At 48.4% G+C, this 25,447-nt stretch overlaps 11 protein-coding genes across 11 annotated transcripts; 7 read left to right on the top strand and 4 right to left on the bottom strand.

The window, feature by feature from the left end:
* Positions 1-28: 28 nt before the first annotated feature.
* On the top strand, positions 29-1,396 carry EV420DRAFT_1495103 (uncharacterized protein). Its single transcript, XM_060470834.1, has 6 exons — positions 29-417; positions 468-582; positions 633-802; positions 854-913; positions 961-1,097; positions 1,146-1,396. Exons 1-6 carry the CDS (start codon positions 246-248, stop codon positions 1,314-1,316), a joined length of 825 nt encoding a protein of 274 aa, XP_060339331.1. The 5' UTR covers positions 29-245; the 3' UTR covers positions 1,317-1,396.
* Positions 1,397-1,463: 67 nt separating this feature from the next.
* EV420DRAFT_1633960 (uncharacterized protein) lies at positions 1,464-2,639 on the bottom strand (the record flags this gene model as incomplete). Its single annotated transcript, XM_060476259.1, has 7 exons — positions 1,464-1,541; positions 1,587-1,710; positions 1,761-1,931; positions 1,983-2,097; positions 2,153-2,331; positions 2,380-2,549; positions 2,604-2,639. 7 exons carry the CDS (start codon positions 2,637-2,639, stop codon positions 1,464-1,466), a joined length of 873 nt encoding a protein of 290 aa, XP_060339330.1.
* Positions 2,640-2,773: 134 nt separating this feature from the next.
* On the top strand, positions 2,774-4,600 carry EV420DRAFT_40782 (uncharacterized protein). Its single transcript, XM_060481997.1, has 9 exons — positions 2,774-3,033; positions 3,081-3,155; positions 3,214-3,371; positions 3,420-3,562; positions 3,613-3,724; positions 3,791-4,009; positions 4,068-4,106; positions 4,165-4,300; positions 4,353-4,600. Exons 1-9 carry the CDS (start codon positions 2,935-2,937, stop codon positions 4,449-4,451), a joined length of 1,080 nt encoding a protein of 359 aa, XP_060339329.1. The 5' UTR covers positions 2,774-2,934; the 3' UTR covers positions 4,452-4,600.
* Positions 4,526-5,670, bottom strand: EV420DRAFT_1495095 (uncharacterized protein). Its single transcript, XM_060470833.1, has 6 exons — positions 5,313-5,670; positions 5,225-5,262; positions 5,084-5,172; positions 4,803-5,035; positions 4,731-4,749; positions 4,526-4,674 (listed from the first exon to the last, which is right to left on the bottom strand). Exons 1-6 carry the CDS (start codon positions 5,512-5,514, stop codon positions 4,587-4,589), a joined length of 669 nt encoding a protein of 222 aa, XP_060339328.1. The 5' UTR covers positions 5,515-5,670; the 3' UTR covers positions 4,526-4,586.
* A 118-nt stretch (positions 5,671-5,788) lies between these two features.
* On the top strand, positions 5,789-9,947 carry EV420DRAFT_1495091 (uncharacterized protein). Its single transcript, XM_060470832.1, has 18 exons — positions 5,789-5,906; positions 5,956-5,980; positions 6,033-6,161; positions 6,213-6,308; positions 6,358-6,498; positions 6,548-6,793; positions 6,845-7,032; positions 7,083-7,671; positions 7,723-7,821; positions 7,877-8,119; positions 8,173-8,766; positions 8,827-8,857; positions 8,908-8,939; positions 8,994-9,087; positions 9,141-9,183; positions 9,237-9,460; positions 9,517-9,658; positions 9,710-9,947. The coding sequence occupies exons 1-18, from the start codon at positions 5,817-5,819 to the stop codon at positions 9,872-9,874; spliced, it is 3,171 nt and encodes a 1,056-aa protein (XP_060339327.1). The 5' UTR covers positions 5,789-5,816; the 3' UTR covers positions 9,875-9,947.
* Positions 9,948-11,457: 1,510 nt separating this feature from the next.
* EV420DRAFT_1633956 (pyridoxal phosphate-dependent transferase) lies at positions 11,458-13,482 on the top strand (the record flags this gene model as incomplete). The annotated part of the gene is made up of 9 exons (XM_060476258.1): positions 11,458-11,475; positions 11,535-11,676; positions 11,738-12,045; positions 12,128-12,186; positions 12,253-12,296; positions 12,368-12,471; positions 12,530-12,871; positions 12,980-13,188; positions 13,239-13,482. The coding sequence occupies 9 exons, from the start codon at positions 11,458-11,460 to the stop codon at positions 13,480-13,482; spliced, it is 1,470 nt and encodes a 489-aa protein (XP_060339326.1).
* A 1,115-nt stretch (positions 13,483-14,597) lies between these two features.
* Positions 14,598-17,109, top strand: EV420DRAFT_1633955 (other/CAMKK/ELM protein kinase; the record flags this gene model as incomplete). Its single annotated transcript, XM_060476257.1, has 4 exons — positions 14,598-14,789; positions 14,841-15,072; positions 15,210-15,323; positions 15,377-17,109. 4 exons carry the CDS (start codon positions 14,598-14,600, stop codon positions 17,107-17,109), a joined length of 2,271 nt encoding a protein of 756 aa, XP_060339325.1.
* Positions 17,110-17,353: 244 nt separating this feature from the next.
* On the bottom strand, positions 17,354-20,609 carry EV420DRAFT_40602 (uncharacterized protein). The gene is made up of 6 exons (XM_060481993.1): positions 20,519-20,609; positions 19,899-20,471; positions 19,285-19,845; positions 19,115-19,232; positions 18,578-19,062; positions 17,354-18,519 (listed from the first exon to the last, which is right to left on the bottom strand). The coding sequence occupies exons 1-6, from the start codon at positions 20,519-20,521 to the stop codon at positions 17,599-17,601; spliced, it is 2,661 nt and encodes an 886-aa protein (XP_060339324.1). The 5' UTR covers positions 20,522-20,609; the 3' UTR covers positions 17,354-17,598.
* Positions 20,610-21,062: 453 nt separating this feature from the next.
* EV420DRAFT_1495071 (uncharacterized protein) lies at positions 21,063-22,094 on the top strand. Its single transcript, XM_060470831.1, has 3 exons — positions 21,063-21,383; positions 21,443-21,509; positions 21,562-22,094. Exons 1-3 carry the CDS (start codon positions 21,099-21,101, stop codon positions 22,080-22,082), a joined length of 873 nt encoding a protein of 290 aa, XP_060339323.1. The 5' UTR covers positions 21,063-21,098; the 3' UTR covers positions 22,083-22,094.
* EV420DRAFT_1495068 (glycosyltransferase family 22 protein) lies at positions 22,095-24,010 on the bottom strand. Its single transcript, XM_060470830.1, has 7 exons — positions 23,809-24,010; positions 23,622-23,760; positions 23,397-23,570; positions 23,015-23,346; positions 22,740-22,966; positions 22,519-22,688; positions 22,095-22,468 (listed from the first exon to the last, which is right to left on the bottom strand). Exons 1-7 carry the CDS (start codon positions 23,953-23,955, stop codon positions 22,113-22,115), a joined length of 1,545 nt encoding a protein of 514 aa, XP_060339322.1. The 5' UTR covers positions 23,956-24,010; the 3' UTR covers positions 22,095-22,112.
* Positions 24,011-24,021: 11 nt separating this feature from the next.
* On the top strand, positions 24,022-25,418 carry EV420DRAFT_1495062 (transcription initiation factor IIF, beta subunit). Its single transcript, XM_060470829.1, has 4 exons — positions 24,022-24,184; positions 24,236-24,805; positions 24,864-25,109; positions 25,163-25,418. Exons 1-4 carry the CDS (start codon positions 24,056-24,058, stop codon positions 25,271-25,273), a joined length of 1,056 nt encoding a protein of 351 aa, XP_060339321.1. The 5' UTR covers positions 24,022-24,055; the 3' UTR covers positions 25,274-25,418.
* The last annotated feature ends 29 nt before the right edge of the window (positions 25,419-25,447 follow it).

Here is a 25,447-nt window from a genome sequence, read left to right as displayed (position 1 = left end):
GAAACAGAAGGCGTGGGAGACTTTGCCTGGTTTTATTCTTTCTTCTGTTCCTCAATGAACAAGTTCTTGTGTTTCATGTATATTCCTTACGACTGGCTCATGTAGCGAATATTTGATCGCAGGTAGATCTCGCTGCAGCTGAACGGTTGACGGATATGGCGACAACGCTTTTCCGAGGCGTTCGGTGAGCATGCACCCAGGCCGTATCACAGAGGGTAAAATAGCGGCTTCACTGGCTGTCGAGGATGGCCCAAGCGTTACTCATGCATCGTACTACCTCATATTCTTCCATTCTACCCGTGAGCTCGTCATCCGCGAAGGATTCTTGGCATTGCCTTGATAGCTCGATGTACTCAAAACGAAAGGACTCAAGCCCGATTTTGCCGCTAACGCCGGCAGATCTGGACTTCCTTCCAAGTGAGGCATAACTGCTAATATTTTGTTGCTGTATCTGACAAGTTGCTCAGTACAACAACAATTCATGAGATCTTGGAAGCATCCCAACAAGCCAAAACCCGAGGTCTGTGCCATTTTTCGTATACTTTCATCCGAGCAGAGTCTCGAAAAGTACTCCTCGTACAAGTAGGCCGGGTCACTCGTCTACCTTCAATGTCATTCTGACCATTTTACAGGCTCAAAGTAGAGAAAAAACGTGGCCTCGCCAACGTTGAAGAGCTTCTCTTCCATGGCACATCTCGCAGCTGTCGTCTCGGAGAAACTAAGAGCAATGTCAAATTGTGCTCAATTCCTGAATGCTACCTGTGTTGCATCATACGCGAATCTTTCCACATTGACAAGTCAGGTTCGTCTTTTCGTCGTTACAGCGTAATCCCCTTTTAACACACTTCTCTAGGGACTAGCCATTCGTTTCAGAGGTTTGGTAAAGGCATATACACAACATCATGTTCCTCCAGTATGTCCATGCCCGTGTTCTGTTTGTATGGTCACAAACGTGTACAGAGGCCGATAGCTATTTCCGCGATGCTTCCGAGGGTTCCCCGTTTCGCTTGGTGTTAGTCAACCGGGTAGTCGTCGGCAAGCCACGCCGTGTACATCATAATCGACATCGATCTCTGTCTCCAGCAAGCTATGATTCCGTGCGTTGGTCAGCTTCTTTTTCCATATCTGCCCCTGATCATTTCTAGTTGATTGGAGTACCCGGCGAGGACCTAAATCACGAGGAGACCGTAGTGTACGCAAATGAAGCAATCAGACCTGCGTATCTGGTTGTCTATGCTTATTCTGGATCTCTCAAGAAAACAAGGGTAGCGAATTTTATATCGAAGATTTTTAGGACCCCGTTGTTTGACGCATGACGGTGAAGGGAGCTTGCGTTGTGCCGATGGGTGGGTCCATCAACTCGCTGCCACTCAATATTTACCAATTGCTTAAATTATGAATGATGAATTATGGATATGGCCTCTGTCTATCTAGATACAAGTTCCGAATACTATGCCGTGGTGTTACTTGTCGTACATGAGGACATATCGTGGGATGATAGCGTCGGGGGTAGGAACGAATAATGACTCGTCCTCGGGAATCTGCTCACCGTTAGTGTGTCACCAGTATACGTTTCATCCTCTTACCTCGGTACTAGAATCTACGATCGCGTCACTCAAGATTGTTACCCGATACTGGGATGAAGTGCAGGAAGTGGCAAAACGATCAGCGTATACCGCAAACTTGTGGGAATATATTCCCTCTCCGAATCTGATGCGAGATTTTTAGCAGTTTCGTTGGTATGTTATTCCAAAGCTCACCTCCCGTTATTGACAGGTTCGCCAAATTCGAAGGCATTGAAAGACGACTTGATGATACTACAGATACCGCATGATTTGTATTGACAAACCTCGGGCGACTTCTCTCCCAGATCACAGATGCATTGTGCGCTATGAAATGTGCGCACTTCTTTGGGCTTGTTGACACGTTTCCTGGGCTGACTGTTAATTTCCGTTCGGGTTCTTTAGGAAATGCCGTCTCACTTGAAATCCTTATACGACTCGTTTTCCTCAGCCGTGGATCTGACCTTGTAAATCTTGCGCAGAGTAGGTGACTTGGCACCCGATGGATCCCAATATCTGATGAAGTGTTTACTGACTAAACGGCAGGGAAAGTCAGCACCATCTGTATAACGCTATGGTAATATACTAACCTTCTCTGGCTTCTCCAGAAATGCGACTCAATTCTTTAAAGCGAGACGATGCAGATTCCAAGGTGATCGTGGGGGATGACAGCTGTTGCTTGCAAGCATTACAGAACCCGTCAGCAGTCACCTTGGGGTAGGCGCGACAGACTTTGCAAGACGCTATTTGTCGCTTCCGAACACCTTCCCTGTGATACCGATTTAATACCGAGCTACATCAGCTCTAGCTCACTTACATGGCATGTTCAGTGGAACAAAAGTCAGCGTGTGCAGCTCTGCCGGTTTGTTGACATCCGACCAATAGACACGCGTTCAATTTGCGTCCCTCTTGTGCTTCAGCACACGTACGACCGCAGTATTCATGCATATGGCCATTCTCCACGAAGACGGGTCGTTGCTGGCACCTCTGAAAGCATGTAAGTGACTTTCTCGAGTAATAACAGATCTTGTCAATGAGAACCTTGCAGAGCGGTCTAGTTGGCGTTTGGGGAGTCATAGCAAGAGAAAACGAAGGTCCGAGATAGCGAGTGTTTCGATTTCGCGAAGGATGCATTGCCGAAGGGAGATTTATGACAAGATGCAAGTGGAACTTGACTATCGCTATATACTGTCAGAACGGATCTAACTAGGGCTCTCAAAGCGCAACGGGACCGCGTGTTCGTTTCATGAAACTCGCGCTTCAACCGCGTTTCTCTAAACGACGGATGTATCCCACGACTCTACCAACAGGCAAAATGATATCGGTGGCATATATGTGGTGATCTTCCTCAGAGAATCTCACTAGCTTCGCAATGTCTCAACTAGCAGCAGCGCTCCCTTACAACCCATCTTATGGTCTTTTTGGCATGGCCATGGGACAGCATACGACTCTGACATCAAGTCTGTGTGAGGTGCGTAGATTCCGCATTACATTTTGGCAAGTGTTGACCATCTATAGGGGTGTCATAAGAAACCCAAGCGCGCTCACTATGATTATTGTTCCAAGACCTGCGGCGTTCGCGACTTATGCGAGGTAAATGCCACATTCTTATCTGAATTTTTTTTGCCATGTCTAATCACTTCACTATCAGTATTGTCACAAGCGCCGAAAATTCGTCGACGGAGCCAGGAAGCACCAGTATTGTGGAAGAAGTTGCGCCGATTCCGCAATGGCAACAGCGAGCTTGGGCAACGTGTCGAATTCAACGGCGCCATCGTCGACTAATGCTACTAATCAGACGCATTCGAAGTATGTTAAATTTCGATTGAAAATCATGCGGTCTAAATATACCTCCAGGCCCAAGACTGACTGTCTTCGATGTCACAAGGCCCCGAAGCTGAGCGACTCGCCGTTCTGTGGCCAAGCATGCGAAGATGCGGTAGGGTGGAATGCGCCTACTATTATAGACGTCCCTCATGACCATTTGATGTTCAAGAATGGTGAGCAAAAACCTACATGTTCTGCGACTTACCACCTATCGCGTATATAGTCCAGCATCAATTCCAATTGGGTTGGCGACATAATACTCGCTGTCCTCCGGTCAGAAAGATATACAAGATCATTTTGAAAGCAGATATATCTCAGAAGTACCAGCAATATCGGTGGGGATATTCATTCTACGTATTTTTTTTGGTTTGATACACTTACGAATTTCTATCCTGTCACAGTGATGACGTCGAAAAGGCGGGAAATTTCAAGAGCGATCCCAATCTGACAGCCGGCAATGAGAAACGCCGCTGGCATGGTACTAGGAAGGACTGCAGTCTCGGAGACCCCAACTCGAAACAAGGCACCGCCTTATGCAACGCGCCGTCGTGTAGTTTGTGTAGTATCATCCGCGAATCTTTCAACATCAATCAATGGGGGAAGAATACGGGCTGGGGGAGGTGGGTGAACATTCAAACTGAAGGTAGTGACGTTAAATTTCTTTTACATCTGACGTAGATTCGGAAAGGGAATTTATACCTCGGCCACATCATCAAAGTACGCGTAGATCACATTCTGTTCACTGTAACACTGACAAGTTGGCTGCTCTCTGCAGGGCGAACGATTACATCCATAACAATGGACCCTCTGATTACCGTGCCGTGTTGCTCAACAATATCGTGGTGGGAAAGGGACGCAAGCTGCGACAAGACGATCCCACCCTTACGCAGGCGCCTGCGGGCTTCGACTCTGTATGCTTATCTCAATTCTTGTGGACGATAAGGACTGAGATCCATATTTCAGGTTCTTGGGGAGCGAGGAGGTAGTCTCAACCACGATGAATTGGTCGTCTACAAAGGTGAAGCGATCAAGCCTTCTTACATGGTTGTTTATGACGGCTAGAGTAATCGAGTGATCTATGCACATTTTGGCCAACGTCCATATCATGTCGTATATTACTATTTTAATGGAATTTGCATATGAAAGATGCTCGTGAAGAAGAAACAAATCAAAAATATATATAGAAATCAGAGTAGTTCATTGAGGTGTGTGAATACGATGGCCGTTGCGCGCAGAGGACCATATCAGGAATGTTAAAACGGCGAGAGAACCGGAAAAGGTGACACTTCATATCGATGACATGAACATGGTAAATGAAATAGCATCAACGATGTCACTCACATTTCGAGCACGGCAAGAGCTAAGAACAATGTAGTGTGAGAACGGTACCACGTTTGAAGGATGAGGACCTACCAAAAAGCGTCCGTAACTGTCCACAGTAGACGATCGAAAGACAATTGCCTTTAGTTATCAAGGAAGGAAGAGCTCCATTGACTACGACAGCGCCGGCAATCCAAAGCATCCACGTTATTAACAGCCAGAGTCCTTGGGATCCTACGGAGGAGACGGGATGGGACCGGTGTGCGGGATGCAAGAAGATATGGGTCAACAGCCCTGCGGTTAAGCATGTCCAGCACGCGGAAGATCTGACTGCATCAGCACTAGAGACCATCGAATATGGTGAAAAGAGTTACAATAGAATGATAGCTCCGGTACGTGTGAGCATATTTGGGTAGTTTCCGTGTATGCGGTACTGTACCAATAACCAAGAAGACGTAGCGGCCTAATAGTAAAGTTGCAGAACCCGGTACATGAGAAATAAAACTGGCAAATACCTCAGCTAGAGCCGTGATGACCATGAAGGCATAGACAACTAAAGAAATTGTCAGGTCAAGTAAGTGCAGATTGAGAACATCGGCTAACACGGGGCAAAGGACTGTATTTTTTGACCGGAAGGCTTGTTGGTGGGGATGGGTGATTTCTGGGAGTTATGAAAACTCCAAATCAAGGACAACATATAAAGTAGGAACAATATGGCGGTGATACAGGCAACTATGCTCGTTGCTGTTACAGATGTGTGAGGGGGCGGCTCCGAGCGGGGCAGGGACCAGTGAATAGTTGCCATCGTCGGGTGGGAATCAAGGTAGCATCAGACGCCGTGCTCAATAAAAGGAAGAAAAAGTTCGCATGCTTGATGCATGTTATACACAGCATATACGGCCAGTTTACGCATGGCAATTCCCAAATTGCGTTCAAAAGGCGCTGATGAAGTGAGTATGTTCCAAGGAGGTGCGCGGTCTGTACGCAGCGGATATCGGTCCGGCGCAGTATCCGTGAGACATTATTTCCTATCACAGATTCCAAGTGCCTACGCGGCAGTTGTCGGTCTGATGTCAGCCATTACAGGTGCTTCCATCACTGAGTTCGATGCTGCCAGTCGCGTTGCTCTCCCTTCTCGCGTTGTCGGTATCTGGTGGAAACGTATCATGGGCTCCAGTCTCTAGCAATTCTCTCTCTGTATGTCAGCACGTACTTCGTGAGAGGACCGGAACTTACATTCACCTAGGCCCTTGCAGTCGTCCGTCCGCCAGGTAGGGCTATCGAGTGTTCTTTGGTATCATCTTGCCAACCTGTGCTCGTTAGACAAGTGTCCTCCCTGCTTCAACTGTCTACTACCTGCATTTAACTGCGGTCAATATGGCAACTGTGACCCATATGACGGGCAGTGTAAATGTCCAGCAGGATGGGGAGGCATTGACTGCCTGATTCCTCGTACGTACTCGGTGCCATATTGCCATTGTCCATGTGAAGAACATTAGCTAGAATGCGACTCGTTGGCCGACGGCGAGTATCGCAGACTACGCGAGGACGGCAAGTCATGCGAGTGCAAAGATGGTTGGGGAGGAATCAATTGCAATGGTATGTTGAGGTTACCATGTATTCCTTTTCACTCTGACGATCACCACAGTTTGTAAGACTGACCAAGCTTGTGTCGGGTTTCCTCTCGCAGGGGAACCATCAAGTGCGTTCGATGAAGAAGCGACCAACATGACGTGCTATACAGGCGGAGAGACTGTATTCAACAACCATCAGATGTGCGATGTAACTAGTATGTGTTACTTGCGCCTCGGTCCTTTACTTCCTGACCATGTCTTCAGACCGAAAGATCATTGACCAGTTGCCTGGGCGGCCTCCTCAAGTGACTTTCAGCTGTGATAAGCCGTCGGCAACTTGTTCTTTCCAGTTTTGGACGGCCCAAGTGGAATCATTCTACTGTTCTTTGGACCATTGTTCCTCTGAGAGTCAACCTGGCTACGATGTCAACGCGACTGTCTACGCGTGCGAAAACATCAAATGTAGCTGTGTTCCCGGTCGTTTCATTTGCGGAGAGGACGGAAGTATTGGTAGGTGTATGTGTCATCAATATTTATATTACATTTAATCTCCACAACCAGATATCAGCGACTTTTTGACCGAGTCCATCAAGGGACCAGCATCGTTCAGCTGCAAGACACGCGAGGGCTGTAAATTTGAAGAACCAGCCATGAATGATCTAATTCTGAGTGTGTTCGGTGACCCTTATATCACACTTCAGTGTGAAGGAGGTGAATGCCTTCACTATTCCCAGGTGCCTGGCTATGTAGTACGTGACGACAACTACTATTCAACTTCCTCGTATTCAATTGTTCATAGCGTCCCCCGAAACCTGACAATACGCGCTGGGTAGCTCTCAGTGCTGCGGGTGCCGGTATGATCGTCGTGCTAACCTCTGCAATTCTGTGGTACGCAGGCCGAGCCGGAACCGGGGAATTTGGTCAAATACGTCTTCCAGACAATGAAGCATCTAAGTTGATGGCCGAGCATGTTCCCGCTTCCTTGCACTTTTCGTCGCTCCAGTACAGTATTGGATCCCGTATCATCCTTGATGATATCACGGGTTCCGTAAGACCTGGTCAAGTCATGGCTATCATGGGCGCTTCTGGTGCAGGAAAATCAACTTTGCTTGATATCCTTGCCCGTAAGAACAAACGGGGATCAGTGGGGGGTGTCACACTTGTGAATGGCAGGAAGGTGGCTGATGCCGAATTCAAGAGTGTAACCGGTTTTGTGGACCAAGAAGATACGCTCATGAGCACACTGACAGTGTATGAGACGGTGCTATACAGCGCCTTGTTGCGATTACCCAGAGATATGAGTTTCGAGGCCAAGAAGTTTAGAACACTAGAGACCTTGAACGAGCTTGGGATTCTCAAGATAAAAGACATGAGAATCGGTGATAGCGGTGAGTGTATTAGAATTTTTATAGTTTCTCGTTGATTGAACTACTTGGAAGGTCGGCGATCTATCTCTGGAGGCGAGAAAAGGCGGGTTTCAATTGCTTGTGAATTGGTTACGAGCCCTTCGATTCTATTTTTGGACGAACCGACTAGTGGTAAGTACTTGTTATTGTCTTCTGTTCGCAATCAGTGACGCGCGATTCTCTACAGGTTTGGACGCCTTCAATGCCTTCAATGTTATAGACAGCCTGGTCTCACTTGCCAAGGACTATAACCGCACTGTCGTATTTACGATCCATCAACCTCGCAGCAATATCGTGGCTCTTTTCGATCAGCTGGTCGTTCTTGCTATGGGAAAACTGGTTTACTCGGGCGAGTTCTCCAAATGCCAAGATTATTTCGCCGGCATTGGACGTCCTTGTCCACCTGGTTTCAACATAGCCGACTTCCTCAGTTTGTGTTTCCGTTCGCGCCGCCCAGTGTGATCTTAATTTTTAGTCCATTAGTCGACTTGACAATGCATGCAAGCATGACTAGCACTCCAAGAAGTGACTCGCCGTCAATAGAACCCAGCTCGCCGACAGAAGATACGAGCAACTTGGGAGATGAGGAACGCGGTCTAAGGCGTCAAACCGTGCCGTTATCTGTCCGTTCTCACCCCTCTTCCTCTACCAATTCTCCGCCAGGGGATGAGACTGAGCTACAGACTCGCCCAAACTCTATCAGTTCCTCTACAGGTGCCTACATCAAGCGCAAGACCTCTCAGCTCTTTGAAGCCGTCTCTGGAACACCTAGACCGGGCAATGAACCGCTAGCTCCCAAACTTCTTGCCCTCGTGGACGCGTATGCTCAGAGCAGCATTGCCGCCGATATCAAGGCAGAGATTGATCAGGTCCATCAGGGCGCAGAGAATGGAAACAGCTCGAATGGCAGTGGGGACGAGCTTCCTGATGTCGTGTTCGAGACTTCCCTACTCAGAGGTCGGAAACGTGCGAGTTGGGGTACTCAGTTTAGGATCTTGAGCGGCCGTGCATTTAAAAACTTGTACCGGGATCCCGCTCTTCTGGCTTCCCATTACTTGGCTTCGATTGCTTTAGCTCGTGAGTGCAGCTACGCCATACTGCGCCGCTCCCCAAATCTCTGACTGAATGCAATCCCAGTGATCTGTGGCTTGTTCTTCCATAATGTCACGTAAGTCTCGATGAATCTTTATGGTCTCATCTTTACTCATTTCCCCTTAGGAATGATATTGCAGGATTCCAAAATAGACTGGGTCGGCACCCTGCATTTTTCTGGGCAGTCATCAAGTACTGATTTGTGGCAATAGGGCTGTTCTTTTTCACATTGTCCCTTTTTGGGTTCTCCTGTCTGTCAAGTTTGGGGTTATTCGCTAACGAGCGGATTTTGTTTATGCGGGAAAGGTTGGTCTACGCTAAGCTAAGTAACCGGACAACCGCCTCATTTACATCTCCAGGTCAAATGGATATTACTCGACATTTACCTATTTCTCTTCTAAGGCACGTTAGTGTTCATCAAACGTCGGAACCGTCACATAACATTTGCTGAACAGGTGTTGTTCGACATTCTGCCCTTACGTGTGGTCCCTCCCCTTATGTTCGGTGGGATTGTCTACGGACTTGCCGGACTGGTCCCGACTGTTGCCGGCTTTTGGAAGTTCATGCTTACTTTGGTGTTGTTTAATCTTACCACGGCCAGCGTTGTGCTTTTGCTCTCGATTGCCTATTCGAATACCAGTGTTGCTAGCCTAGTCGGCACGCTAGTGATGTTATTCAAGTACGTCGCTCCCAAGTATGGGTATCCCGAGATGTTCACAGGATTTAATTCTATAGCTTACTGTTCGCGGGTCTCTTGATCAGTAGGGAGCACATCATCCCCGCTTTGGAATTCTTATACTACATCTCATTCTTCCACGCTGCCTTCGAAGCGCTCGCTGTCAACGAGTTGCGTTACCTATCATTGAAGGAAGTCAAGGTAGGTTCTCTACCTGTGGTAAAGAATGTGATGATGATCAATTTTATCCAGTACGGAGTGGAGTTGGATGTTCCTGCTTCAATGATTCTATCCGTCTTTGGCCTGAAAGCTCAGGCGTTCTGGTGGCCTAACATCGCACTTCTCGGTATCTTCTTCGCTTTCTTCACTGTAGCAAGTTACATCACGCTTCATATCTTCGTTAAAGAGAAGCGGTAGCTTTTATCCACACCATAGTATGTACATGAATATGTATTTTCGCCTACACACATACATGATATGATATTCCATCTGTCAACTATTGGTATTGCCGAATGGAAGGAGAGAACGGACCATTTCAACATTCTGTCCCCTGTTTTCTCGCGCTGTAGCGTCGTCGGAATGTTGCGGCGAGGATGTTGATGCCATCTAGGACGAAGAAAACCTTCAAATACTCGTAAATTCTGCCCGGGGGTACGATAGCCCTTGGAGGTGTTGATGCGATGACACAACCCTAACCAAAAATGCCTGCTTTCCAAATCATCAGTGCATCAGAATGACCTAGGAACAGAGTTTTGACTTTACGAACATGAGGCACATTGCAGGTGCTGTTGCTTCTTCACATACATGGATCGAATAAAAATTTCATTAAGAACCAGGACAACCCATCCGAAGAAGCCTTCGGAGAACAGGGTATTTACCTGGCCGTGATTCCAAGTTTAGACATGAAGAGAAAGTGGCGAGATGCCGGGGTCCTTGTCGAAGAGATCTGTCAGTCACAATAATCTGGGCCTCAAGATCTCAACAAGAAGTCGGAACCCGCTAGGCATCAGCTGAGTCATTCTGATGAGCCACCGTGGTCCTAACGGGATGCAGGTTATACGAAACTGAGGTGTATTTTATCCTTTGTCGTGCTCGGGAGGCAGCGCGCTGGGTCTGGGGTAGGGCGGTCGAGGATGGGCTAGCCTGACATCATGTGGGGCACCACAGCCATGAAGGTCCGGGGAACATAACAAATGAAGCATGCGGGACAGGAGCAGCTATTTCATGCCAAGTCGAGTCTTGACTCGATCCAACGAGGACAGAGAGATGGCCAATCAAATATGTCGTGTATTCCCAAGTACCGGCCGCTGCGACCTGGAGGAGCAGTCTGGGCTGCCCTGTGGAGCGCTACCATAATGATGCTAGGTCGCACAGAAGAGGTACGGAGCTTGGGGCCTGCCGGTCAAGGTTCCCTATAATGGGGACTGAGCAACCTAATGAAGGCCAGAAAATCGAATTAAAGAGGTTTTCTAGATGATTCTGGCCGTCAAACATGCTTCACCAACCACATCGAGGAGGGCGCAGGAAAGTTGATGCCAGTCGAGTCGGTGAAGATCATCATGTGCTGACCCCCAGCCAGATAATCCAATCATCAGCATTAAATGAACTCGTGTGAGCATCCAGCTAGAGATTCATCTTTTTGTCTCCTTTGAGTGTGAGAGCACGATGCATAAAACCTAGTCCAAATTATACTGGGAAAAAAAAATCGACAGAGTGGGGTAAACCGTATTTGGACCGTAACGATACTTACGTGTGGCTGCAGCCTGCTTTTAGCAAAAAAATCCGAAGCATTCACTCCTTAGACATCGAACCAATCATATTCATGGATGGGGAATCCGTTCAACAGGGCTCACATAGCCTTTTTTACTGATGTTCGGGGAGGATAATTGAATTTGGACGTCCCTACATCGCCTGAGAAATTTTATATGCAACATTACGAAATGGGTGACTATTTTGGGTAGTTGTCGTTTTTCGGTGCTACGACCATCGAATCCGCCGTGATGAGCAGCGTGAACGTGGTAAGAATGAATCCTTCTTGCTGTGGTGGTAGCCGTTCATCAGATGTGTCTTATGGTAGACTGATCCGCCGGTTAACGGAACGCGTACAGGCCCTGTTGACAGCACTAGCCATCGTGATAATTTCCAAGTAAAGGCTCTCCCTGCAGACTTTTACGTTCCTTTTCTTTCCCTTGCGGCAAAGAATCGGAATCCAAGCCCCAGTCAGTCAATCGGTCTTCGATGATTCCTAGGCCAACCAGGTACCGATACAATTTTGTCCAGTTCGGAGCCTGCTGCCCTTGGAAGCGACTCCAGGCATCATATCGCTTCTGGCCGGCAAACCCAACGCGGCCACCTTCCCATTCACGTCGCTAAGTTTCACAGCTCGATCGCCTATTGACCCCAGTCGGGATGTCCCGGTGAATCTGAGCCAGGCTGAGCTTGCCAAGGGTCTGCAATACGGCGAAACTGCTGGGATACCGCAGCTGCGAGACTGGCTCATCGGCTTGCAAGAACACAATCATGGCCGGCGACAAGGTGAAGGGTGGCGACTCAGTGTAGGTTCTGGATCGCAAGACTTGATCTACAAAGTAAGTGTTGACATCTGTACCTACGCTGGTACTCGATTGTTTTGTGATGCGATGTATAGTATACTTACACCTATTTTAACAGGCTGTCACAGCAATGATCAATCCTGGAGATCCTATTCTAGTCGAGTCCCCAGTTTACGCGTGCGTCTCCGTCTCAGGCATGGACCTGACCGAGTCTTTTCATTAATTTCTTCCGTCTTGCTGTAGCGGTGTGATTCCCATGTTCCAGAGTCTTCACTGTGATCAGATTGGTATGTTCTCCCGCGACATTGTTTTAATATGTATCCGCTTCCTAGATCATTGATTCGCATGGTTGCGTTAGAGGTGGAAACGGATTCGCATGGGATACTCGCCAGTTCACTTCGCTCGATTCTGGACGGCTGGCCAGCCAACAAACCGAAACCAAGAGTCCTGTACACGGTTCCTGTACGTACACGTATCGCATCTTAGCGTTTAGTGGTTTACGGAGTTTCTGATGGCGCAGTACGGATGTAATCCCACCGGGATGACCGCTACTTTAGAACGGCGCAAGGAAGTTCTGCAGCTTGCTCGAGAGCACAACTTTATCATTCTAGAAGGCAAGTACTGCTATGCATGGTGCACCACATATGCGTACCCGCCTGCTTACACCTGCGCAGATGATCCTTACTACTACCTATATTTTGGCGAGGCCCCAAGATATCCGTCCTACTTTTCCCTGGAGCTCGAAGAACCCGAAGTTGGTAGAGTGCTCCGCTTTGACAGTCTTTCCAAGATCCTATCGGCTGGCATCCGCATTGGGTTTGCTTCCGGCCCCGAGCCACTCCTCGACGCCATGGATCGACATGTACGTCTTTATTGTACCGGCCTAGATCCCCGGAAATTTTCATTTACTAGAATCTTATTGGCTTTTTTGATGATTGTCGGTGGCACCCGTCAATCATTCTTTTTCTAGACGTCAACTTCAAATCTCCAGCCATCTTCCCTGACTCAGGTCATAACTTTTGCGTTGCTTGATTCCTGGGGTTACGATGGTTTCAAGGCCCACACCGACCTTGTTTCTTCATTCTACCGGGAGAAACGGGACATATTTGAACGAGCTTTGAAGACGCATCTCTCGGATTTAGTCGAATGGGATTCGCCCGAAGCGGGGTTGTTCTTCTGGTACGTTTTGCTATAGGAAGATTGGATGCGAGGGTCTCATGCGTTTGTAGGTTCAAGTTACGCCTTGGCGTGTCGGAGCATGAAGAAGGCGATTCAGAAAGCGTGATTCGTACGAACGCATTCGAAAGAGGTGTTATCGCGCTCCCGGGAACTGTCTTCCTACCTAATGGCAGGAAGACGGCATACGTACGCGCGTCTTTCAGCGCAGTCGGAGAAGAGGATGCAGAAGAGGGTATTAAAAGGCTTCGAGACGCTATCTTAGATGCGAGAGCGAAATCCGTCAAGACCGAATGAATAGGATTGCATCCGACATGAACGCAGATTGCTTTTTTCGATAAACCCTTTGGTGAATCTTTTGAACGGTTCCGGTCTCGAAGTTAGCAGGGGTTAGCTGGTCCTGTATTCCGAATTATAAGATCACTTGCCTGCTTATTAATGTATTGCTCATCATCCTAGTCAGCGATCACGTGGGTTGTATTTGAATGTATAAAGTACTGAACAGGCGGTGCAATCACAGACATTTTTCTCAGCAGCACAACATTACAACCGTAAGTTAGGCGGTACCTGCTTCGAACAATGGTAGGGTAACCCTATCATTAGAATCAATATGGCACACCAGATCATGGAATGCGTCCCCGTCGACTCATGCTTCCTGGTCAAATGCGAAAAGTGTGGGAAGACTACATGGGCTGTGAGTATCTGCTACCTTCTTCTTCTGTTTCCCATCAGAGCCGCATCAGAGTATGAATAGAGTGGCTCCGAGAAGCACTGGATTGGATAGGATATCGATGCCTGGCCCATTATTTCCATCGGAGATCCCAGGATCGCATTGTCCTTACGTGCTTCTTCCTTCATTCGCATTGGCCTCCTAAGTTAACCGGCGGTTACTAACATTTTACCTACAGGGATGCGGCAAGCATGTCGAATCAGTGAGTAGATGAAGACCCCCTTTTTTATCGGCGATTCCGAGTGCGTCCCTGCGATGTTTAGATCGGAGGGCATTATGGCATCGTTCCTCGCGGGAATCAGAGATGCTGGCAAATTAAATAATTCGAGGTGGTATACTGATCGGATATGTATGTTTACAGGTGATGAAAGATGTCAAGGAAGAAGATAAATGTACGTGTGCGAGGGGGACTGCTGCGTAGCACGGGGGAAGCGGCAGGGGGGCAATTGCCTGGAAATAGTGTGACGGGATACGAATTACTCGTAGTGGAATAAACTGGAAAGGAAGATTTGAATCAATGCATCAATTCATCCATTTCAAATTCGAAATAGATTTCCTGTTGTCCATTTTTGGAAGCGGTATCCGGGGTCATTCTAATGAATATGTTATTTCTTCTACACTTCTCCTTGACCGTGAACCACCATCTACTCCCTTTCATGCTGCTCTCTGACCCACCACAATCATGGTTGAGAGCACCCTTCCTGGTGGTTCTGTCGATACCCGCGTATTCGACCCTCCTGCAGTCATCACCACCGACCATGTCGAGTACGACAAATACACGGTTAATGAATACGACCTAGGTCCCAAGGTTGGCCAGGGAAAGAACGGAGTCGTATATCAGGCTCGCAGCTCCTTGAACCCAAACAGAATACTGGTACGGTCGTTTTCTCTACCTTTCACACCCATTTGAACTCGTTGCGGACAGGCTATCAAGGTCGTGCGTCGCGATTCTCCTCAAGCCAAAAGGAACAGGAAATACGAGCAGCTACGGCGTTCCCACATTCCTCGACATACAGATCCCACGCTTGGAGATGCTATTCACTCAGCAGAAGGCAAAATTCTCAAAGAAATAGCTATTATGAAGAAACTTCGCCATCCACATGTTGTTAGACTATTTGAGGTGCTGGACGACCGGGTCATTGGCAAGATATTCATGGGTACGTCTCTTTCGCCCATCCTCTGTGTATGCAGGCTGCTTTGTAGTGTACGGCGTCCCCCGAGACTGCCGTTGCCCCGCATACCGAGGTTTATGCGCCCCCATGGTTGTATTCTCTCATCTAACCCCCAATTTCAGTGATGGAATACTGCGCAGGTGGGGAAGTTGAATGGACCAACGAAGGCAACCCTGTCTCTACGGTGGAGCAGACTCGTCGCATCATACGGGACGCTATACTTGGCTTGGACTACCGTGAGTACTACCGCATACCTAATTCGTCGTCAGCCAACTTCTTCCGTTTCTAGTTCACGCCCAGGGTATCATCCATCGGGATATCAAGCCAGCTAATTTGTTGTGGACCGCACACCGTCAGCATGTCAAGATTGCCGATTTTGGTACCTCGCAGTTCTCCTATGCACTACGGCTTTCCCATGCCGGACCTTCCGCCCAGGATGATCTCGAGGACCCCATTCTTCTTACAGATACCAACCTAGCTATCAGAGCTGGGACGCCGATGTTCATGGCGCCCGAGGTTGTTTACGATTCCGTCTGCATAGATCAGAACCCTCCCCCTCCACCTCAGCCTATTACCAATGCCATTGACGTCTGGGCCCTTGGGGTCACACTCTATTGCCTGCTCTTTGGCAAGGTACCCTTTGCCCCCAAGGAAGGTGGCGCTGGCAGTGAATGGAAAGTGTATCGGCGGATATATTATGACGACTGGGAGGCCGAAGAGTACATGGGTTATGATCGCATCCCTACTGGCGGACGCTATCCCACTGACGAACACTCGGAGGGTGGAATCGTTATGCATCTTCTCGACCATTTCCTTGCTAAGGACGTGAAGCTCCGTATTACTCTCAGCGAAGTCCGAGTACGCCCCATTTCCTTTCATCATGCCTTCTCCATTAACCATACATTGACGCAGTGCAGTCCCTGGTTTCTTCATGACCTTCCCAACCCCGACACATGGCTCCAAGAGACGTCACAAAAAATCATCGTCTCTCCGGAGGAAGAGCGCAAGGCGATCTCTATGATTCACTTCAGATGGCGGGCACGAATTCAGCGTGGGATGACCAAAATCACGAAGCGTATTCGTGCTGCTACACCAGACTTGACGAGCACACTTACACCTAGCCATAACGATAGACATGGCAAAGGCAGCAATGGCAGCGCTTCTATGGTACGACATCGCAGCATTACTAGGCATTTTGGCTCAGGACGAGACAAGGGGAAGGGAAAAGCAACAGACATGTCTTCTTCACCTACCCTCTTTTCTTCCAACGCTGCTCGCAAAAAAGTGAAGTCGCGATCGATGTCTACCGATCGGTCTGGGTTGCGAGCTCGTGGGTCCACCAGCATCAGCCGACATTCCTCTATCAGGTCTCGAAGCGACCATGATTCAACAACCATTACCTCCACAAGCGCATCTAGATTCACTTTTACACTCCCAGCATTTCTCAAAAGGTCTAGCCGAAACAGTACACCAAAGTCCCTTTCCCCCGACGATAGCGACAGCAACCAAACTCGGTCGCTGAAATTCTTCGGCCCTCCCCGACCCCACGCTACGCGCACTGCTCGCGCCAGTGCAGAAGCTCTGCGCTACCATCATCCATCTGCAGATGCTAGCGACATCCTGACTGCAGATCGGCGTGTTTCCAGCTGGGGAGACCATCCAATTGAATTTCGGAACGATAGTTTCGATATTGAATGGAATGACGAACAGAGCGAGGCGGTCAATCGATATGATTCATCTTTCAATTCCCTCATATTCGGCCGTTCATCTGACTCCCCGGATAGTGATGATCGCGGAGTCGGGTCATCCAATTTGTTCCAGTCCACATCGCGAGTGATCGACGCGAGACCGCCGCGAAACACTTCATTTGATTTTGAGGACGATGACTCGAGCTCGTTTGGAGACCACGGGAACCATTCGTCTTTTTACGGTTGCGACGTAAATGGCGAAGAAGAGGACGAAGAAGATGCTGGAATTGTATTTTCTCCCGGTCGAAAGCGTGTACCAGATCATCAGGGTTGATACCTGCTAGAGATTTGGTCGCCTTTCTCTTTTTGTACGCCCATCTTTTCGATCTTCGTTGTTTTCCGGCACTTGTCTGTACCCCAATATTGATGTCCCCCGTTCATGCTCGCTTGCTCGTGATACCTCTGTACTTCTTTGCCAGTCATCCCCCCCCCCCCCCCCCTCCGTCATTTATATACTTGCCCATAGACACCCCATTTCTTGATACTTTTCATTCGGACTGTTGACATTAGAGTAGTGATAGCTTAGCTCCTTTAGACGACATGTAAGTGTCCACACTGTACATCAGATTACATTTCCGTTACAACACATCAGTACGCTAAGCATTTTGGGTTAATAAGGAAAAGCAATAAAGAGAGTAAGTGGAGTGGTATCTTAAGACAGCAGCAGATATAGAAATGAGTGTGTGAATCACGAATCCAGCCAAAAGAAGAATGCCCAAACAATTAGTACAAGCGAATAAAAAAAGCATTACGTTCATTATATTCATGTCGGCCAGCCTCTGGCCATTCGCGCAGCGCCGCCACCTACACGACCCAAGAAGTTCCATACGGCTGCAGTGCCATCAGGAGAAAAACCTTCTCCGGCCGCCTGCATCGTGTTAAAGCTGTTCCAAGCAGTGCGATCATAGTAGGTCGGGCCGCCAGGAATTGAATAATGAGGAACCATGTACGGGCCAAGAGCGAGAAGGACTAATGCCGAGGCACCAAACACCATAGCAGCCTGGGTGACCACACCGTTCGGAAGAGGCGGAGAACCATCGCGAACCACATACATAATGTTGTAGAAACGATTTCTCCGACGTTTAGTATCCTTTGGTGGGCGAGAGCTCTCGGTTATGTCCGAATTTTCAATGACGGTGTCTATAACCGAGCACTTGCACCCGACCGCCGCCTTGACCATGTCCCAGGCGTCGACAACCTCTTTTGAAACACCACCTGGTACTCCTACCAGAGGCGTCTCGGCACCAGGGTGTAATTTCTTCATGGTATCGGAAGCGATGCCCCGATCGTGTTCCTCGTGCTGGTCGTACGCGGGTGGCTGGTCAGAGGGAATTTCAAGGGATCGTTGATGGGGCTTGGGCGTGGGAGGAATAATAGTTGATGAGGAAGAAGCCATCGCTTCATCGGGTGAAGGCGACCGCGAGGTCTCATCAATCCCCGCGAAATCTGTTTGTATATCTATGTCCATGGTGACCTTTGGTGAAATTGTAGGTTTGGAAGGTGGCGCAGGGGAGTCATCAGTTTGAGTACTAAGAGAAGCTTTGACGATGATGGGTTCCGGGTCTGTCTGTGTCGCTATTACCGATATAAAGGCACTAGCATCGTATTGAACAGCAGTGTCGGAATATTCTTTGTATTCCTCCACAGTTGTGGTTTCAACCATATTCGCCCGACTTGAAACCTTCTACCCACGACCAATCAATAGAGTGTAACGAGGGAAGAAGCACAACAATGAGGCGTACCCGTTTCTTCCTTGTTATAATTGTCTGGATCACATCTTCGCCGTCGCTATCGTTTACGACCGTGGCTTCCGCGTTATCACCTTCGTCTTCGACATCCTCCTCTTCGTCTTCTAGCCCCCAACCACCTTTGATCTTACTTGCCAACTCGGCACCCAGACTCTTGCTCATGGTATTGGCCGCGCTAGAATTCCCGCTGGACCCACCCATAACACTGGAAGCACTGTTTCTCATCTCATCCATATCAAACCTCATGCGATCAATCGTCTCCTTCAGCAAAAGATTCTCCTGCTTCTGCTCATCTAACTGAGCTTGGACTTGCTGTGCCAGTTCCAGTTCACCCTCGAGGCTGGAGATTCGAGCTTCGTAAGCTTCGTGCTCTTTTGTCCACTTCATAGCCTCCATTTCATGTAAAGAGCCAGTTTCCTTGAGATTTCGGATCGCCTCTTCCCGCTGGCGCAGGTCATGACGGTACTTCTCGGAGGCGCCTGACAAACTACTATGAGGATCTGATAGAGGGAGGATATCTGTAGCACTCACTGCATTGTTCAGCGTACTGTTTCTGTAAATTAGCATAAGATGAGCGGGAAGATTCCAGGGACTTTGAAAGTTTCGCGATTTCGTTCTCCAGCGCTGAGATCTGGTTCATGTATGTTCGCTGTAAAATATAAATATACAAAGGATTAAGCATTCGGCAGTGAAAGACATACCTCCTTGGACCTCAGATCCTTCTCATCACGCTTAGAGGCATTCAGCTCACTACGCAATTCGTCGATTTTCGTAGACAACTCGTCCACTTCAGAATCATGTTCCGATATTCTCTTTTGCAAGGCTTTGTCTGCCTCAGCCAACCTCCTCATCAACTCTGCAATCTGCTTCTGCATGGCGTCTACACGCTCAAAAGGCTCTAGAGAGGCGGTCGAACTCGTGGTTTGGCGCTCCATTACCAAACCCAATTCAGAATCATCTTCCTCAGAGTCCGACGATGAACGTGGCATGGGTAATGACGATATGGATGTGATGAACGAGTCATCCATGCGCTGTCCTCTATAGTCGTATACCGACGAGGTATCGTGTATGTTGTCATCATCGTCCCGATAGGAGCTGCTAAAGGACTGTGGGTTGGAATTGGCACGTGAATGGGGCCTAGAGGGAGGTGATCCGACAAGTGGGAAATTGCTCCGAGCTGGAGACATGTTTGCGGAGGGAGAGGTAGGATTTGACGGGGTCCTGTTCCGTGAGAATGTCTGCCTAAAAGCACTTGGGCTGTTCTGCGACAGAGTCAATTGACATGGTGGCGCGTTACTTTTTGATGTGAACTCACTTCTGAATCGCTACGACTGCCAGCGTCACTTTTTCGTCGATGTGGTGCGGGTGGACGTTTAGTCCAACTCGATGGTGCATTATTACTTAAGGGAGTCGAGCGCTGGCGCCGCTGCGTGTCAAATACTGACTGCGTTTTTGGCGTCAGTGGTCCACGAGATGGAGGTCTGCTTTGAGAATCACTACTTGACGACCGAGAATGATCTCCTTCGCCTTCTATCCGGTCTTGAGGGCGCCCCCGACCTTCCGACGAGTCTGCCACATCGCTTGTCGAAGGTGACAGAGGAGAAGTAAGGTGCTTGGATTTGTCCCTGTACAGCTGAAGTAAAAGCGGCGGCGTCACTTGCAAACCAGGGTTGTCTTTGAGAACGTCATTGAGCTGTGCTATTTCTGTGCTGTCCATAAGCTCGAAGCCATTGTAAACATCCGATAATGACTTGAGAACGTCGACAAGAGAGTCAGCTGGTATTGCAGATTCACCAGCATTGGTGGAGGTGACGAGTGGATGGTGGTTGAAGATGTCCTGTAATGTCGCCTCAATATCGGCGAGCGACCGTCGACGTTCGTCGTATGCCTACCAAATTGTTAGTAGGTCACCTAATAAATTGAAGAAGGTCATACCATGGTGGTTAGGGTAGAGAATGGTGAGAGGTCGCGTCGAGGAGAAGTCAGTCGTAAATTCTTGCCACGGACCCAATTTCAAAGTTGAAACAATGTAGATTGCAAGTGTTTGGCTGTATTGATGGTGACCAAATCAGCATGCGTCAGCATATTGCCACCCGATTTGATGCGTGTCTTCAACTTTGAACGTAGCCTGCACAAAGCCTGCAAGCGCAAAAGAAAGATAGCAGGAATCTAACGTTACTCGAAGCGGACTAAAGATTGTATTATTCAAATATCTGAAATATGTTGCTTCAGTAGTAGACTGTAGAGCCTAGGGCGAGCCGGGGTTGAGCCAGGGTCTGTTCGGAATAACGGTCCGAATAACATGTGGGCCCGAATCACACGGTCCCGCCCTAGAGGCGCTCACTTCAAATATGTTTGCAAAATAAGTCTGAAAACGAGTAGATACTTGGATTCTAATTGCTGGCCAATGTAGAATCTTGTCTGATAGAATACAGTAAGAACTTACCAAGTTCGAGATGGAACATCCGGGCCGGATTCTGATTCGGCATATCGGCAACAGACGGCAAGCGAGCTTATGTTCCTTCGTTCCATTCAACACATCACTTGCCGAACAGGACTGCTGCATTTTGCACATTATAGCCACATGGTGTCGTCCGTATCTCCAGAGCGAAAGGCAGAACTACTAGAATCTCTGGCAGAGATTCGGTCTCGCGTTGCATCGGCCTCTCCCGCTACACCAACCTTACTCGTTGCCGTATCAAAGTACAAGCCAGTATCGGATATCCAGGCGTGCTTGGAGGATGGACAGCTCGATTTTGGAGAAAATTATGTTCAGGAGCTGGTCGAGAAAGCTAAAGAGGTGAGGCGCACCAACGACTGGCTCGGTAACTGTTGTGACTCGAGTATTGTTTCATAAAGTTGCCTCTCGAAATTCGCTGGCACTTCATAGGTGCTCTCCAAAGTAATAAGGCTAAAGCTCTGGCTGGTATGTTCTCTGAGGTTCTTTTGGTCTCTTATTTGACTAAAGTAGTGCCTAGCGATCCCTAATCTCTACGCGATCCAAACTCTCACATCAGAAAAAGCCGCGAGCGCATTAAACAAGGCGCTACCTTCAGATCGTACGGCCCCACTTAACGTGCTTATCCAAGTCAACACTTCCGGAGAAGAAGCCAAGTCTGGCCTGGCGCCATTATCGGAAAGCAAACCTTCGGGAGAACTAATCCAGCTCGCCAAGTTCATCATCAACCAATGCCCCCGACTGCGATTACAAGGGTTAATGACGATAGGCGCATTGGAGCAGTCCCTAAATTCCGGTGATGACAACGCCGACTTTGAAAGGCTGAAGGAGACACGAAACCTCTTACACAGATTCCTGCTGACTGAGTTTCAGGAAACAGGGAAGGGAAAGTGGGGTACCGTGACGGGCGATGGACGATTGCTCTTGAGTATGGGCATGTCGAATGACTTTGAGGCTGCGATAAAGGCTGGAGGTGACATTGTTAGAGTTGGCACTGGGATTTTTGGGTCTAGAAAGACCAAAGCTGAGATGGCGCCATGAACAGTCACTGGTAAATGACCTTTAACGATGTTAATCATTTCTCTCCATAATCCACAACATCGTCGTTTTCGACATGGTAACAATGTCCCATGGGCGTATCAACAGTTCTTTTCGTTCAGAAAGGATGCTGCGATCAAGACGCCAGCGATCGAATCCTTGCACCTCCTCCACTACTTTCCATTGTTTTGGTACTGCCTCCGTTGGTTCCATTATTAAGTGGGTAATAGACCGAGACAGAGTCAAATCTTGCAGGGTCAGGTTTTCTGTTTTATTGTACGTCCAGGGTTTGTCCTTCACAACACTCAAATAAGGAGGCGAATGTTCCTGCAGGAACAGGGAAGCCCCAGTTTGAGCAGCAAGGTTTGATATGTGAACATGAGGGGGGACTGTTTTACACAATGAGCAAGATGCATTTCCTACAATCTCAAACACGTACCACGAAGGTGCTGGTATCTTCGGTTGAACAATGAAAGAGCTTCACCTCCGGGGTAGTTTGCCACGGAGGCGGACGTGTGCGCAAAGGTAATTACTAGATTCATAAGAATGAGCCCGAAGGTTCCAACGTAGAGTAACCTCCCAGAAAGTCTGTTCTTGCCACGGCCCACCCTGTACGGCAAAGATGAGGTAAAAGACCACACCTCTCCAGAGAGGGCTTACATCCACTTTGCCGCTCTTGCTGCGGCCACGTTGAAGGTAGGCACAACGTAGATGATGAATCGCCATTCCTTGTGACCTAATCCACTGATGAGAGCTACAAACATGATAGAAGGCAGTAAGAGAGAGCGAATGCGATGGTCGATGCAAAACCCTAGTAGTGCGAGTTGCGCAGCGGAGAGCAATAGCCGCGGAAGATATCTCGTGAAGTATGTCACAGGGGGTTCAATCTATGGTCCGTGAGACGCGTCAAAACTTCGAATAGAACATATACGCACACCCCAATCCGCGCTCTTGCCTTGATAAACGTTAAAATATATCCCAAAAAACTCTGGCCATAAGTATTTCATCTTCCAGAAATAAGAATCAACCAAGACGGTCAACGTTATTGAAGTCAGTGCCGAAAGGACACCAATCTTGACAAGCCTAGTGAAGGTTATGCAACGAAGGTAGAGGAATTGCAAAGACAGAGGTCCAAGTAGCAAGAGAACCTCAGCGCGAAAGACGACTGCCGTGAAGGTCAGGAGAGCAAGAATGGTGGTGACTCGAGCACGAGATGGTGATATAGCAGCGGGAGGTCCATCAATAACCAAATACGTTGCCAGGTTCACTGTGCATTTCAGTCGACTTGCTCGCCGTTTAACAAAAATAATATCGCACCTGGAAACAGGGCTAGCATGTTTGGTAACGTTCGTCCCATCCAAAATGGTAGATGGAACTGTGACACCGTGAATAGGGTGAAGAAAAGCCCTGTGAGACGACCGAAACGTCGCGAAACGCCACGTTGGATACAGCAGAGTCCGACGCTATTGAGACTGGCAAGGACGAGTCGAACTAGGCATGGTCTGAGATTTAAAGAATACAATATATAGCAGGCTATATCACCTATTATTTGGAGGTCAAACTTTGAAGAAATGAAACCCAGTCGTTCAGCAATATAGATCACTATTTTCGACGCCCATGCTAGCAACACGCTACCAATGAACGTTCTAGGTACCGCCCCAGGAAATACAAAATGGTCATACTTGGATGGTTAAGCATAGCACCAAGATGAAGGATATTCCCGGCGCACTTTAGGGAGCGAATCTCGACCAACGCCGTACATGAGCACGTCATGAGTAGCATGAAGGTTGAAGCTTTCTTCGACTTTGGTGTAGGGTGCTAGAAGGACATGGGCCCATGCTGTGATAAAAATGAGGGCATCGAGAGCAATACTCATTGGGACCAGGCGGGAGACAATAACAGTAAGGAGGTGGAAAAGAAGAAAGCGACGCCTTCCGTTTTAGGTCGAGTCAAGCTCTTGTCTTTCTACCACCATCATGGACGAGACTACCACCGAGGAAAAGAAACATTTCGACGCCGAAAATGCTGAAGACGATGACTCGCAGCCTGACCCCGATGAGCAGCTAATGCTCGACCAGGGAAACGGCCGCGTTTGGCTGGTCAAGGTGCCTTTTCCTTGCTTAACCGTCCGGGTTCGCGTCCACTCACTGGAACAGATACCCAAATCTCTCATGGAACGCTGGGCGGCTGTGAATGACGAAGATGTGCATTTAGCAACCATTCGTGTATACAGCGAGGCTACAGGACAAGGCGGAAAGTCACCACGTATCGTTCTTTTCTTACCTCCTGCTCCCGACTCTGCTCCCAACCCTAAACGCCCCCATTTCGATACCAAACCGATTAATGATGATGGCAGAAAATACGCTCCTGAAACCTCGACAAGTGAACCGGACTGTTACGAACTAGACATGATTAATGACTCGGTAGAGAACCAGATGGTGGTGGCAGAGCGACCTAAAGACGCTGCCTTCAATCTATCTGGCAAAAATACAGGCCCCGCTAACTCTCGTGCGCGCACCACCATTCTTACCGGCAGAGTCAAACACGAATGCAGCTTACGTCCTGGCTACAACGAGAGCTATCGCAAGCAGATGCGAGAACGTCACAAGAAGTACAACACTCCAGTCAGACAGATCAAGATGATAGAAGACAATATTGCCAGAGGTGGTATCAACAGGCTCAGCAGTGGTGTTACATTGGGGCAATCTACGTTCTCCGACCTTGTGGTGCGACGCGCTCTCTTACTTTGGTCGACTCTGAAATTCACTGACCGCTCTCTTGCAGAAAGCAAAGTCGAAGAGCAAAGGAAAGGGTGCAGAGCGGATGGCTCGTATGCCGAGGAACCAACTGCTGGATCTCATCTTTCAGCTCTTCCGAGATACTCCTCGGTGGAACATCAGGGATTTACGCACCAAGACCCAGCAGCCCACCGCCTTCCTCAAAGAAACGTTGCTCGAGGTTGCTTCTTTGCACAAAAGCGGAGAGCATACTGGACATTATGAGCTGAAAGACATCTACAAGGAGGAAGGAGTATGTACTTTATCCAAACATCATCTGGTTCTTCACTGACCTTTCACTCGCAGATCAAAGCTGAGAATATTCCTTTACCTGTGGGAAATGCCATGAAGATGGAGGAAGACGATGATGATGAAGGCGATGAAGACGATGATGACGACATGGAAGAGGTGTCATGAGGCACCTTCGTTGTGTAACATACTTTCACATTATTGTACTTCTGCATATAATTTATGACATTTTGTTGAACTATCCTCATTCAGGTACCTGCCGCTTGTAATTTATTTAGGATGAGTAGGTGACGCAGAAATTTTCCAGTCATTTTTGGGGATTACAAGTTTTAGTTATAACTC

The sequence above is a fragment of the Desarmillaria tabescens genome, assembly GCF_030435595.1.
Source record: "Desarmillaria tabescens strain CCBAS 213 chromosome Unknown EV420scaffold_1, whole genome shotgun sequence".
Taxonomy (NCBI): Eukaryota; Fungi; Basidiomycota; class Agaricomycetes; order Agaricales; family Physalacriaceae; genus Desarmillaria; species Desarmillaria tabescens.
Note: the sequence above shows the minus strand (reverse complement) of the source record. Positions and strands in the feature narration are given on the sequence as shown.